Genomic DNA, 14,910 nt, shown 5'->3' on the forward strand with positions numbered 1-14,910 from the left:
TAGGTACTGCATAATGATTATAAAAATGTACAATAACATATTATCCTACAAACACCCAATATTAAAACCACATTGTGCTACAGGTTCTACAAGTTATAATGTTATTGCAAGTTCAAAGCATAATCAAGACCATCTAGCTAGAACATATAATATGGAAATATAAAAAGCAATCATAATTTATGATTTAAAGAAATAGAATTACTTTTCCTGTACCGAGGCCGCAACAACATTGCATATCATCATTTTAAGTTTGTGCAGATGATTGAGACTCTGGTGTTCTAATCTCTTCAATTGCCGAGTGTTGATAGTTGTACCAAATTGCCACCAAGATGGAGAAGACAAAAGTTATGAAACTCAAAACTGTCAGTGTCCAATAGTAGTTATCCAAACGACTTTTGTCCGATGTCTTCTGAAACCAACTTGGTTTAACCTTATCCACTATACAAACTAAAACGACACCACCCCAAATTCCAATTCCAAATACACTATCGCTGAAAATTTGCAAGTAGGAGCTTATTGAGTCAGGAACTTCACCGTTAAAGAAACAAGCAATGCTAAAACCAGAGATTTTATCACGGTCAACAAGAATGTTATGAGAGATTCCATCAAGGGCACCAAGAAGGAGAAACTGTGGAAGAAGCCAGAACATGCTCATTGGAATTTTCTCATTAGGTTTGTCAGTTAGCCCATGACTTTTGATCACATCTAGCCTTCTTGTCTCCACTATTGCAGCCGTCATACAACATAATATAGAAAATATCATTGCAACTATGTTTCCAACTGGAGCTGCACATTTTCTTGATCCCTTTTCAATTAATTTCTTAGTGACTGTGGCAAACATTAGTTCTGCAATTTTCTAAAAGATTAGCAGCAAAAAAGAAAGGGAATTTTGATCCAAATTGTTTGCTTGGTCTAAAAAAAAAGTGTCTCCGGCAGATGACACAAGACCACACATGATAAAGATCATCCACAAAGGTATCATGCGTATAAAGATTTTTGTTTCCTCTACTTCTATTACACTGCAAAGTTTCCATCTATTTTGTTCTTGCTGCTCTAAATTTTCAATTTTGGTTGAGACTACAATGGCAGCCTTGTCAAGACACCTGCATTACAAAGTTATGTTTCAAAAATCATTGTATATATGCAATATGCCTAGCTACAACTTGATAATAAATTTTGGCCTAAATTATTAAATTGATTCTTGGGGTTTGAATTTGTATCAAAATTTGATCCATAATAAGCTAGGGTTATCTCTTTTCACATAGATCGACGGGGACACACACCAAGACAAAGGCAAAGTAATGCCACGATCTTAGAGCATTCTTATCAAGCTCTTAAAATTTCTCTTGATTTAACTTTGAAAATGTACTTTTTTTTATTTATTTAACTAGCTACTTTTTAAAACTATCAAATATCAAACTCTCTAAATATTTTTCTACTTTAACTAAATATTATTTTTTATTAATAAATGTAATTGTCATGAAACTCACTCACTTTGATTCAATGTGATAGATTTACCAAAATGCCAACCCAACAACCAAAATAATATTAAAAAATAAATAGCTTTTGCATTTCGTGTCTTTATATTTGGAAAGGAGTTAAAGCAAATGTTAAGTTTAACTTTGGAGGGGGATGACCACAAGGTCAACAAGAAGCACAGTTGGTGCTGGACCAATGCAAATTCCCACTTCGCAGTAGGTCGTTAAACATTGGGTCAAAAAAAATTCTCATTTCTCATAAAACTTTAGTCTTTATAAAACGTATATTTATATTTCATCTCTCTTAAAACTTTGGGTTAATGCACTTTTGGTCTCTGAATTTTAATTATTAGTATTATTATTATAATTTTTCTATTTAATTTGGTTTCATTTTATATCATAAGTGGTACTTCTCTTATGAATAAATACAAAAATTGTACTTTTGTTCATGAAGCTAACGGAATTCCACGTTAAACTAATCAAAACCTGCCAAGTGTCATGTGTCTTAACAAAAAAATTAAAAAGCTTTTAAAATGAATAAAAACAGAAAATATTAAAATACAATAAAAAAAACTAAAACCTAAGAAAAAAAATCAATAAATAAATAAAAGACGGCTCAAGCCACCCCATTGAGCCAGTGGGGGTGGCCACCGTAGGCCAAAAGGGGTGGTCGAGCCAACCCCAGCCAAGGCCCTTGGGGATAACTGACCATTCCCATTGGCTCAAGGGAGTGGCTCGAGCCACCTTGAACTTTTAAGTGTTAATTAAATAATTAAATTTACCGCTTCTTATATGTTTGAGCTTTTGAAATAAGTGGTGATTGAACATAGTATTAGAGCAAAAAATCATGAGATAAGTGGTGATTGAACATTGACTCCGTCAATTCACTCACCATTATTTAAATTAAGGGTTAAATACCAAATATCCCATGGGTTTCGTTTCTTTTTTTTTTTTTTTCCCCCTAGGGTTTGATTTTTATCACAGGAAGTCCATATACCTGGTTTTGATAATAGACCAAATTAGTCAATATTCCGTTAGTTGACTTAACGGAAGTCCACGTTGACCAATTAAATGTTGACACGTGGCACCAAATTAATTTTTAAAAATAAAAAAATAAAAAAATGTATTTTATTTAAAAAAAAAAAAAAAAATTTAAATAATAATAATAATAATTTAAGTATGTGCCACGTGTCAACATTTGATTGGTCCACGTGAACTTCCGTTAAGTTAACTAACAGAACGACTAATTTGATCTATTATTAAAACCACATGGATCTCCAGTGATAAAAATCAAACCATAGAGAAAAAAAAATAAAGAAATGAAATTCCAAGAAAATATTTATTATTTAACCTTTAAATTAAATATTTTACGCTTAGGCTTTTGGGAGCTACCCTTTCTTTATTTATTTTTAATTGGTTTTTAATATTTTATTGGAGTTAATATTTTCGGCTTTTTTTTTTTTTTTTTTGGTTATGGGGCCCTAAGAACTCGAGGTTCCAACTCTTGTACCTTCTCTTCAGATTGCAAAAGAACCTATCACGAATTCGTATCTAGTATATATCTACACGTAGACATTTTTGTTAGTTATTTAAAGGAAAAATGGACAGAAAGTGTTAGATTTAAAATACCAACTCCGATCTTAAGTTGGTCAAATTAAAAAACTTTTATTTAATAAGAAAAAAAAAATCAATATATATATATAAGGATGTTCTGAAATATTTTCGCTTTAACAATGAGTTCAACTGATCAAGTTTCTAGGTTGAGAGACAGAACCTGAGGCCCTGGGTGTGAGGCACACATTCAGAACTATGTCGATTTTCATGGAGTTGATTAGCATCCCGTGGTAGGGGGCAAAACAGCTTAGAAGCAGAAGCTACAAAGACTCTAGAAACAGTGGTGAGAGAACTTCCCTGTGGTTCGGCATGTATGTATGAGTCCGAGCCACTCATGAACAAAAGAGTTGCCACTACCATCCCGGTTGCTGGTATTCCAAATTGGATAGACCATGGCGCCATAGATGAAAGCATAAAGCTGAGTAAACTCGTAAAGATGAAGGATATGATCAGTCCCGTGTAAAGCCATTTATATTTCTTCTGTCTTTTCCTTGCTAGATGAACTCGACCAGTTCTTGTTTTGATTGGCTTTTGTTGCTCTAGGAAACAAGTCAAGGATACCGCATGACCAGATACTCCTCTTGCTATGAAGAGCAATGATAGATAGAACAGAATGATTTGCACACCACCAATGCAATTTGACTCGTATTCCCCACAGTTGCCTGCAAATTTAGAAAGTACTGGTGGTGTTGACATGGCCAAGAAGATCATCCCCTGCAGTGAAACCAAATAATTAGCACAATGTCAAAACCTGTATGGTGCAAAAGATCAATGAGCGAAGATTTGAAAACTTACCAAGCTATAAGCATGACTGGAGAACAAAAGCATGCAATAGTTACCCATGAAAGCATCTGCAATGAAGGCCATGCCTATAGGCATTAAGGTCTCTACACCCTTACACACATTTACAATTACAGCAGCATGGGTTGTGTCAAGCCCCCAAACATCTGTTAAGTATGTCATTCTCGACCACAAGGCGTACTCCGCTAGCCTACCAGCCCATTCCAGAACTGCAACGGACCAGGAACAAAGTCCCTCATGGATAAACGGATAAAAAAACCAATAAGATCTCAGGTGGCTTAATACATGTGATAGAGCCCCTGCCAACGGTAATCTGAATGGTACCGTCGGCCCGGGCATATCCCAAAGTAAAAACTTCTTGGTTTGCCACAGCCTGATGAGCTAAAACTAGTAGAGTATTCAGAAATTTATATATGGAATCTCTTAAAATGCTATGATCATTTTGGAAGTTGAGATCCAAATTACTTCCACAGAAGCGAGGAAACGTCTGAAGCATTATAGAGACTGCAGGTTTCTTGGAGAGAAAGCTATAGAGAAAGTGAAAAGAAGAATGGTGGAAAATGGTTCCTGCCATCCCAGAAAGAGGTGAAGAACTTTCCCTTACCGCGTTTGCAATTTTGTTTTTCTTACAGCTTATTGAAATTTAGATCAGAATGACGCCTTTCTGCTGCTTTCGGGGAAGGAGTGATTCCTTTGCCACTCAATTTCATACCCAGAATCCAAAATACTCTTAGCCTAATTCATCGAGAAAAAAAAAATTAAAAAAAAAAAATCTCTTAGCCTATGCCGCATGACTGGCGGGAAATGCCTTGGAGTTTCATGAACACGCTTTTAAGACGACTTTGGTCCTGGAAAGAGGTGGAGAACCTCCCCTTACCGCTTATTAATTGCTCGGAATGAGGCCTTAATTTCTGGTTTCGGGGAAGGAGGGAGGAGAGAGCAGGGCGGTTTCCTCTGCCACTTTCATAGGGAGAAATTAACCAATTCTCTTAGCCTATGCTGACATGATTGGCGGGAAGTAGTGAAGTACCTTCGAGCTTGAACGCGCTTTTAACACGGCTTTGGGCCTTAATTGAGGAATCCTAAGAAGAGCTGGAAAAATGAAAGCTGAAACAAAAATAGAAAATTAGAGATAATGGAAAATAAGATAGTGAATTAAGTATATATATTGACATGAATTCCAAGAGGATAAAACAACGGATTTCGGGCACAACACGACTTGCAGCCAAATGGCCACAACGTGCGCATCGAAGAGAGCTTTTCAAATTATGGTCACATGCGCAGTTCTAATACTCGTAGGCTCATAGCAAAAATTATGTTCGATTTAGTGCCGTGTCAATCTATGTCATGCCATGTGACATTTGTAAGTAAACTTATCTCAAGACTCCAAGAGTAGATAAAAGCTATTTGCATGATTTTAAGCAAGCTTATTCATTAACAATTAATAATTTTGTTGCATGATTTGTGTAAGACATGAATACCTAATTATCATATTGATTAATTGTATTTTTGGCAACCCCTATTATCATGTTAGATATGTTTTCACAGGCAAGTAAACATTCCTACTAAATATGTTTTTTACATGTAAATATATCTCTTTACCGGATATCTTTACTTAAAGATATATAAAAAGTGGGAATGACTTCTAAACAGTAAATTTTCTTTTGCACTTGAAATTTATTATTTTATCTTTACTTTTTGTTCTTCATGATTGAGTTAGATAAGGTTATTTTTGTCTTTTTGATATTTCTTTAGATTGAAAAACTACAAATTTGTCCTTCTTGAATCTAATGAATTTAAAAAGTTGTCTGAATATTTTTGTCTTTTATATGTAAATTGCCATTTTGCCCTTTAAGTATGTAAAGGGTCAAACTTTTTTAGAGAGATTTTTTGGTCTTTTACGAAGGAACCTTCAGAAGGAATGGGCGATCTCAGCACTCAGCAGCTTCTTCGTTCTTCTTCGACAGAAAAGATGGCTTTTAATATTTCTACCAACTCAATCAGTCTATTGTGTCTAACTCAAGATTTTCTTCATGTTTTCTTTGATTTTTTGTCAGAAATTCACCGGCTCTTCAGAGAGATGAAGATATGTTCTACCAACTCTATCAACAACTGCCTGGATTTTCGGCTAAAAATCTGGTGTCTTCGGTCCAGATAAAAACCAAAAATTCCCGTCCTTTTGCTATCGCTGAAGAGAGAAGCAGCTGTTCATCACAAATTCTCTCCACTATAAGGTATATTTTTCTCTTCGATTTTAATTCTTTGCTCTAAAATCTATTGATTTGGGTTATTGATTTTGTTTTGAGACAGAGAAAGAGCGAGGAAGAGGAGGGTATTCTGTATTGGTTGGTTGATTCGAAGATTGTTGTTATGTGGTATGTGAGATTTTGCTTATTGTGAATAACGTACTAATATGTGGTTGGTTTGGATTTTCTGGGATAGGTTTCCTTATGATTTGGCTTATGGGTATTGTTTTGAAATATGTGATTGAAGGTATTCTTTTTTTTCTTTTTCTTTTTTCTTTTTCTTTTTCTAAGCAAATAAAGAAAAAACAGTGGTTTGCTATTTATTCTCGTGGTTTGGCAGCGTAATTGGACAGTGTAATTGGACGAAATTATCGGGCTATAGCTGAACATGTAATTCTGGTGATTTTGTTAAGAAGAAAACTGTGGCTTCGGTTACAAGAGAAGAGTACGTTGAGAAGGTAATAAAGATTTGTCATTGTTTACTGTTGATGAATGTGTAATTTGCATGATGAAGGGTGTGATTGGGTGCCTGTGGCGCGAGCTTGTTGTAGAGAAATAATTTTCGAAAAAAAATCGAGGAAGAGAAGGAGAAGCTTTAGAAGCAACAAGATTGAGTTCTTATAGAATTTTGTGAAATTTAATGTCTTTTTTAGTAAGGTTTTTTGTTTGTCTTGTTTGATGGTTAATTTTTTTTGTTCGTTGTATTATAGGGAGGAAGAAATTCAATTAAGGCACATTGAGGTTACAATTTTTCATGGAACCTTTCAAACTTTTTTCCTTTGTATGGGGGGTAAGTGTGTATGTGATTACTGTCTATATTTTACTCGTTTTGAAGTATTTGTTTTAATATTTTTGAGAGCTTGTTTTCATGACTATATATCAATTCTGGAAACTACTCGTCAACTTTTACTTACATGGACTGGTAAGATTTTTTTTCCCACATACTGCTTAAAGCATTAGCATGTTTCTATAGTTTGGTTGGATTGTATGCTATCTTGTTCTCTCTACCCCAATATTGTGGCAAGTTGATGGATATGATGTTGAAGTCTTTTTGTTTTGTGGATCTTTCTAAATATGTGCAATTATAAGTTTTGTGGCTGGAATATGGTCTAGGGCATCAGATTTTTAGTTCTAAGTTGTGCACAGAGAGAGAGAAGGGTCAAAATAGTGTGCCTGCCAAATATTTTTTTTGTACAGAGGCTTGTTTGCACATATGCACACAAATACACGTAAAAATTGTGCTCCAAGTTTTGTTGTCAGAGAGTTGGAAAGGTAGAGAATGCCTATATTCTTTGGTAGAGATGGCCTATATCCTGTCGGACTACCAAATATGGTTTTCCCAGAATATGATGCTACAAACCTTATTGTTATTGTCATTTATCTTTAATGTTAACAAAGACTACAATGAAATAGGGGAAAAAAGAAAAAGAAAAAAAAAAAGGACTACAATGAAAAATACCTGCTTGAAAATAAAGAGAATCGGAATAGTGACATGCTTTTTGAACATCTAATGTTATGCCTTTGTTATGATTTATTTTTATTTATGTTTTCCTTTGTAAATCCAACTTGGTTGCCAATGGTAATTGAGGAGCAGATTGGACACATCCTATTAAGAATTGTAGCATTCATTTGCTGCTGGGTTTGGTGCTTAATCTTTTGGTTCATAGTAAGAAACAGTTGGAGCTTGTATAAAAGGATGCTGACCGGGTGTCTTGCTATTATATACTTTACAAACAATATCCCCTTTGATTATATAAATAACTTATCCACATACATTCAAACTAGAACATATTTGTGTGACTCTGTTAGCAAGTTCTGAAATTTTTTAATTATTCTGAGATTGGGTTTGTTATAATGCTAGATTTTGAAGTCGTCGAATAAAGTTTATATTTTTGAAGCGTTGGTTTAATTTGCAATATGATTGCTGATTGATTCGTATCTTAATATTTTTTGATAAGTAATATGTTGAAGATCATTTTAGAATAAGATTTACACTATACGTGTGTTTCTTTTCCTTGGTTCTATTGGTTAACAAACAGATTGGTGATATGTTGAGATTCCCATTTTTGTTTGTGTGAAGGAAAGTGATTTGCACACGAGAAGAACTTGGCATACAAAGTTTGTTGATAAGATTTTGGAAGGCAGCGAAACCAATTAGTTTGGAAGTTCCATAGGCAACTGCAAAGTCAGAACATGCCCTATGCGAGTACTAGCTAACCTGAAGGTACTATTTCAGTTCATTGTTTTTTATAGTCATTGTGTTTGACTCAAATGTAGAGATTTGCTTCGATATGTATTGGTAAGATTGTTACAGGTACAGTGATTGTTTGTTTGGTTGCTGATTGGCTATATATCTTTGTATAGTTCTTTTTTGGTTAGATTGTATGGTTCCTATTCTAATATATTTTGAATTGTACTACAATCAGGTAGCTTACTAGGGAGATCAATGCACAGACGAAGGGAGTGGCAACAAAAATTGAATGCAAGAGAAGAGATTGGAACACGGACTTAGGGTCTTTCGAAAAGAACTAAATTCAACGAAGACAAATAAATACATTTTTATTATATAGAATATTAACTTATTTTCCTATAATAGCATATTAAAAATACATACACATGATCTCTTTTGTGGTTACAATATGTGTTTGCCCTTTATAGGAGTTTTTTTTTTGTACATCATATCTACTCACTTTTGTAATGTTATTCATGTGTAAGAATTTAAATGTGCACTTGTTTAAGGACTAAATATTGAATTTATGTTATTAATACTTTTTATAGATGATATTTAGATTTTAATGTTAAATATCACATAATAAATTACATATATTATTATCGAACACAGGGAATCAAGCATGTGCCTTGCACGGGCCATCCATCCCACTAGTGATAAGTAAATATGTGTGATTACAAGTAAATAGCTAGCTATATTATGATTTAAGTAAGCATTATTGAAATAAGAGACTAAACAAAATAAGATTCTATTTTTGGGTGCATTGGTTGGTATCTCCACTAACGTCAGCATAATCAGGCTTGTGCACCCTCCACGACGTCAACATATATAGTTGTGGTTACGTGACCTAAGCATAGTTACGGGACCCATGATGTCAGCATAGTATTGAAAGATTGGGCAAGGATGTGTTTTTCAGCCAGTTCAGTATTACAAGTTGTGCAAGTAAATGGTATGAGATATATAAATATGATAGTTGGAATTGTTTACGTGAATTTCAAAAAAAATATTCTTTTTACGCATTGGAATAAAACACAATATTCAAGACCTTTTACCATCATGAGAAACATGTTTAGATTCAATAACAAACGCATAAGTTTAGCCTCTTCTAGCCTTCTAGGCAATGAGGAGTAGGAGTTCACAAGTTTGTTAGAATTTCAAGTACTTGATCGCGTATGAGTTAATACTAGTATGAGTTAATACTCATCTCATTTTCATCGCGTTCTTTGTGGACTTGAAGAACATCTTGATGTTCTTTGTTGTGTTCATAAAGAACTTCTTGATAACTTGGAAGTTCACCAAGAACTTTAAGATTTTCAAACAGTTGAAGTGAAAGTTATTCCATTAGATCTTTTTTTTGATGGTTGAATATGACTGTAAGTGTGGGCTCACAAAGTTTTCTTCAAAAACTAGAGAAAACCAGAAGCAAAACTTAAAGAGAGAATTTCTTCCTAGTGGCCGTGTATTCACTCTATGGAGAGTGGAGTGTGTTTTTGTTTTCACAAAATTACAAGTTGTTGAATTGGTTTTGTGCTTTGCTTTTCAATTGCACCTCTATTTATAATACTGGAATCACAGGTCTATTTTTACAACCTATGTACCTTTTTCACGTTAAAATATAAATATGATTTGTCTTAGTTTTTATATTAAAAAAAAAAAAATCTAAGAGTTGATTGAGAATGCCTTAGAAAAGTTAGATAAAAATGTGATGCATAATTAAAACACATAATTTTTACGTATATTTTTATGTGAAAATACATTTTTAATTTGTCTAGACTAGTACTGGTCCGTGATTTTTCTTTTGACTCGGTAATTTAACTCAACACACTGCAAAATTAAAACCCACCATCTCACACCTACTATCTTGCAGTTAAAAGAGAATTATGAGAGTGTCAATTGATCAACAAGCCATTGACTAGTGTAGTATATATATGATTATTTAACATCGATGATCGTACTATATATATAATGTCAAGCATAGCCTATTTATTTGCAAACCCTAGTTGTGCACTCCCTTTGTTAGGGTGTATAATTTTCACAACAAGTCTTTTTATAAATTGATCATGCGCCGAGTCTATGACACCTACTTTGTCAACTATTACGTTAAACATAAAACTCACTCGAAATAACTAAACATGAGGACAGTGGTACACTTACCATTTTTACAAACTAATGTAACAATTTACCTTTCACTTATTTTCATAAAATTTTGACTATTACATGTGTTTATAAAAGAATTACAGTAAAAGTTGTAGTACCAAAATATCTTCCCTAAATGCATCAGAGTCATAGACAGATATTATAATTTAGACAATTAATATAATAGAACTTTTATGAAGCCGACCTATCCGAATAGGTCATAATTAATTACGCCGCCTACTTGTTTGAAATTATAGTAATCCTAGTCCGATTTGTGCTTGTCTTGTTGGGCCGGGGCTGAGGTGAGGATATTAAATAGGAACTCATGGGCGTGTAGAATGGGAGGCAAGACAGGAACCAATGAGCGTTTAATTAAGGTTCTGTCTGCCTTGTAATGGGTACAGCTTTATAATTGCAGTTGAGAAGCCTCCAAATAACATCCACAATATATATGTTGCTTCCTTCAACCTTTAGGGTCCCATGTATGGCCACATTGATAAGAGTTGCCGCACCATTCACCAAAAAGAAAAAAATAAAAAATGAGGCCACAATTTTTCTCGGTGTTTTCTTGGTTATATGTTGATATTGTTTTCAAAATAAATATGAAGGACGGGTGGCCGGGGTAAGTTTTTTATTTTTTTATTTTTAAATAATATCCATGTAAGATAAAAAGAATACGAGTAAGAAGAATTGTAGCATTTTTCAAAAAAAAAAACAAAACAAAACAAAAAAGTCAAAGGTTAAATTCTGGGATCTTATGCTAAGAGGTGGCGTACTTCTCACTTGAAATAAGACAATTTTACTCTCCGGATGCCAAAAACTATTTTAATTTAATATATTAAATTCACATCTATTAGGGATTTTCAAACATGTTTTAAATAATACATGAAAAACAAATTATATGCTCGTTTAATTTTATAAAAATTACACGTCTTTCTCTCACGTGATCCTTAAGGGGTACTTCAATCTGCTGAGGATTACGTCTTATAAAGCGGTGATCATTAGTTTAAATCTCTATCCCCCTCTCATGTGGACATGTTAAAAAAATAATAATAATAATAAAAAATAAAAAAAAATTGAAACTCTTACATTATAAGTGAGGCTCAAAAGTATGAATTTAATAATTTTACTAATAAATGAACAAATTTAATAGATTATATTGAAAGAATTTTTTTTTTTTAGAGTAAAACTTGGTCAACTACGTACAACTATTAATGCCAATTTATGTAGCCGTAAAATTTGAAATGATGTACAGTGAATAAATGTGGATAACATTTAACATTACAGTCTGTCTTTTCTTCCTTGTAATTTTTATTTTTATTTTTCCTTATTAAATCATTATAATCATGATATTTACTATAATCATCATTACTAGAAGACTTTAAGCTTTCAACAAAGGTGGCTAGCCTTGGTATCTTTCTTTAGCAGTTTTAATCTTATTTAGACAGTATGAAAATTAAGACACTGCTTTTTAGGCTAAAAAAAATTGAAAAGCTTCAAATTAATTTATGACTTCGCTAAACACCAATATAAATAATTTATTCACTAGATTGGGTTTGATTATGCCCAGAAACATATTAGTGAAGCTAAATTCTTAGAATTGAAGTAATATACATAAGAGGTCAAAAATCAATGTAATATACCTTTAACACTAAATAGTTATTTAATATCATTAATCCACATATCATTGTTCTAATTTATCGATTATATTTTTAATCTATTTAATATTATTTAAATAAGAGTTTTAAAATCTAGGTCGTTACAGTGGTACACTTACCATTTTTACAAACTAATTTTCATAAAATTTTGACTATTACATGTGTTTATAAAAGAATTACAGTAAAAGTTGTAGTACCAAAATATCTTCCCTAAATGCATCAGAGTCATAGACAGATATTATAATTTAGACAATTAATATAATAGAACTTTTATGAAGCCGACCTATCCGAATAGGTCATAATTAATTACGCCGCCTACTTGTTTGAAATTATAGTAATCCTAGTCCGATTTGTGCTTGTCTTGTTGGGCCGGGGCTGAGGTGAGGATATTAAATAGGAACTCATGGGCGTGTAGACTGGGAGGCAAGACAGGAACCAATGAGCGTTTAATTAAGGTTCTATCTGCCTTGTAATGGGTACAACTTTATAATTGCAGTTGAGAAGCCTCCAAATAACATCCACAATATATAGAGTATATCTTCCGTTCGGTCATGGCGTAAATGGCCAAATTTACGCCCACCAACCAGAAGATGACAACTAAGCCTGTTTTAACTTACAAAATGCACTTACCCACACCAGAATATACCACCCCCTGCTCCTAAAATGAAACCATTGTTACAAAATTTCTCCCAAAACCCCACCGGTCTCTTACAAAAAGCCCCTGCCCACCGGCTACCCCTGCCCACCGGTTGCCCACTGCCCACGAGCTGCCCACCGCCCACGAGCTGCCCACCGCCCAGCAGGCCGTTCCCATCGCTCCCGCCCAGCAGTCCGTTCCCACCGCCCCCGCCCAGCACGCCATTCCCTAGATCAGCAGGCTGTTCCCTTGCACCCACGCCCAGGTCGATCCAAAGTCCAGCTGGCTGCCCACCGCCCAGCAGCCCACTGTTGGTAATCACAAAATTTCTCATAACTCACAGGCGGAGGAATGATTTTTTCTAATTCCCTCGGGCGGAGCAGTGGTGGTGAACCGTCGGAGTAGTCTGGCGGCGTGGGCTTGGTGGCGCTGGGCGTGGGCGGAGCTGGGTGGCTGGTCGGTGCAAAGCTGGGCGGCGTGGGCTTCCCGGGAGGTGGCGGCGTCTCTGCTGGGGAGTGGGCAGCGTGAAACCAAGCTTCTCGGTGAAGTTTGGCGTTTGGGTTTTTTTGTTTTATTTTTGAGCAGATGTGGGTTATTATCCTGTGAAACCAAACTTATTTTGTATGTTGAAATACTATGAGGTGGCAGCATTTGAGTGGAAGGCAGAAAACATGGGTTTTCTGCCTTGACCGTATAGCAGCAGCACTCCAATATATATGTTGCTTCCTTCAACCTTTAGGGTCCCATGTATGGCCACATTGATAAGAGTTGCCGCACCATTCACCAAAAAGAAAAAAATAAAAAATGAGGCCACAATTTTTCTCGGTGTTTTCCACAATTTCTCTCGGTGTTTTCTTAATCTTGGTTATATGTTGATATTGTTTTCAAAATAAATATGAAGGACGGGTGGCCGGGGTAAGTTTTTTATTTTTTTATTTTTAAATAATATCCATGTAAGATAAAAAGAATACGAGTAAGAAGAATTGTAGCATTTAAAAAAAAAAAAAAAAAAAACAAAACAAAAAAGTCAAAGGTAAAATTCTTGGATCTCATGCTAAGAGGTGGCGTACTTCTCACTTGAAATAAGACAAGTTTACTCTCCGGATGCCAAAAACTATTTTAATTTAATATATTAAATTCACATCTATTAGGGATTTTCAAACATGTTTTAAATAATACATGAAAAACAAATTATATGCTCATTTAATTTTATAAAAATTACACGTCTTTCTCTCATGTGATCCTTAAGGGGTACTTCAATCTGTTGAGGATTACGTCTTATGAAGCGGTGATCATTAGTTTAAATCTCTATCCCCCTCTTATGTGGACATGTTAAAATAATAATAATAATAATAATAAAAAAAATTGAAACTGAGGCTCAAAAGTATGAATTTAATAATTTTACTAATAAATGAACAAATTTAATAGATTATATTGGAAAGAATTTTTTTTTTAGAGTAAAACTTGGTCAACTACGTACAACTATTAATGCCAATTTATGTAGCCGTAAAATTTGAAATGATGTACAGTGAATAAATGTGGATAACATTTAACATTACAGTCTGTCTTTTCTTCCTTGTAATTTTTATTTTTATTTTTCCTTAAATCTTATTTGGGTTGGGTTGGGTTGGGGGTGTTGGGCCGTTGGTATTAATATATATTAGCTTTTGATTTCCATAATAGAAAAGGCCTGATGGGGTTGACATGAGGCAGACCTTAAATCGCGCTGGCGTCATTTAAAAGGAAAGAGCTGGCTTCTGGCTTCTGGTCCCCCAACTCCTCCAACTCATCAAAATAATGGACCACTTTAAGTGGCTCATCCATGCAAGTTGATGATTTATTCCCACCCCACAAATACAGTTAGTAGAACGCCATGCAATTATGAACCCCCAAAGTTGGCACGTCCTCCACGTTATTGCTATTCTATATACTGTTTTCTTAATGGTGGCCTTTTTTTTTTTTTTTCAAATTAGGTCATAAATTCAAACTTATTTGCATGTCTATTGTCATTTACCTCTTATTTCAATTAAATATTTAACATATATGAGAGAGAACAGGATTTTCTCCGGTTCAAATGAACTGGAGAATATCGAGTTATAAGTTATAGTAG

General features: G+C 34.2%; 2 protein-coding genes and 1 long non-coding RNA gene across 7 annotated transcripts; 1 reads left to right on the forward strand and 2 right to left on the reverse strand.

Moving 5' to 3' along the window:
• Positions 1-244: 244 nt before the first annotated feature.
• Positions 245-4,467, reverse strand: LOC132162470 (protein NRT1/ PTR FAMILY 5.5-like). Its single transcript, XM_059572710.1, has 5 exons — positions 4,218-4,467; positions 3,888-4,102; positions 3,253-3,806; positions 1,019-1,103; positions 245-856 (listed from the first exon to the last, which is right to left on the reverse strand). The coding sequence occupies exons 1-5, from the start codon at positions 4,465-4,467 to the stop codon at positions 245-247; spliced, it is 1,716 nt and encodes a 571-aa protein (XP_059428693.1).
• Positions 4,468-5,790: 1,323 nt separating this feature from the next.
• On the forward strand, positions 5,791-8,918 carry LOC132191406 (uncharacterized). Of its 5 annotated transcripts, XR_009441280.1 has the most exons (7): positions 5,794-6,127; positions 6,204-6,238; positions 6,336-6,386; positions 6,480-6,597; positions 6,850-6,929; positions 8,220-8,363; positions 8,566-8,918. It is a non-coding gene; the product is annotated as an uncharacterized LOC132191406 (long non-coding RNA). The 5 variants fall into 5 exon arrangements; XR_009441277.1 differs by having other exon boundaries at positions 5,791-6,127; positions 6,204-6,386; XR_009441278.1 differs by lacking the exon at positions 6,336-6,386 and having other exon boundaries at positions 6,204-6,268; positions 6,431-6,597.
• A 3,871-nt stretch (positions 8,919-12,789) lies between these two features.
• On the reverse strand, positions 12,790-13,134 carry LOC132162471 (uncharacterized). The gene has a single exon (XM_059572711.1). It carries the CDS (start codon positions 13,132-13,134, stop codon positions 12,790-12,792), a length of 345 nt encoding a protein of 114 aa, XP_059428694.1.
• Between the last annotated feature and the right edge of the window lie 1,776 nt (positions 13,135-14,910).

This window comes from Corylus avellana, chromosome ca9 (genome assembly GCF_901000735.1).
Source record: "Corylus avellana chromosome ca9, CavTom2PMs-1.0".
Classification (NCBI taxonomy): Eukaryota; Viridiplantae; Streptophyta; class Magnoliopsida; order Fagales; family Betulaceae; genus Corylus; species Corylus avellana.

Bases quoted from the DNA above. Each gene is read 5' to 3' on its own strand.
- LOC132162470 (XM_059572710.1), bottom strand. From the start codon at position 4,467: ATGGCAGGAACCATTTTCCACCATTCTTCTTTTCACTTTCTCTATAGC. The intron at 4,103-4,217 runs GTACCATTCAGA...GGTCCGTTGCAG, and splicing joins GGGATATGCCCGGGCCGACG to TTCTGGAATGGGCTGGTAGG. The intron at 1,104-3,252 runs GTTCTGTCTCTC...TTTGTAATGCAG, and splicing joins CCTCACACCCAGGGCCTCAG to GTGTCTTGACAAGGCTGCCA.
- LOC132162471 (XM_059572711.1), bottom strand. From the start codon at position 13,134: ATGAGAAATTTTGTGATTACCAACAGTGGGCTGCTGGGCGGTGGGCAG.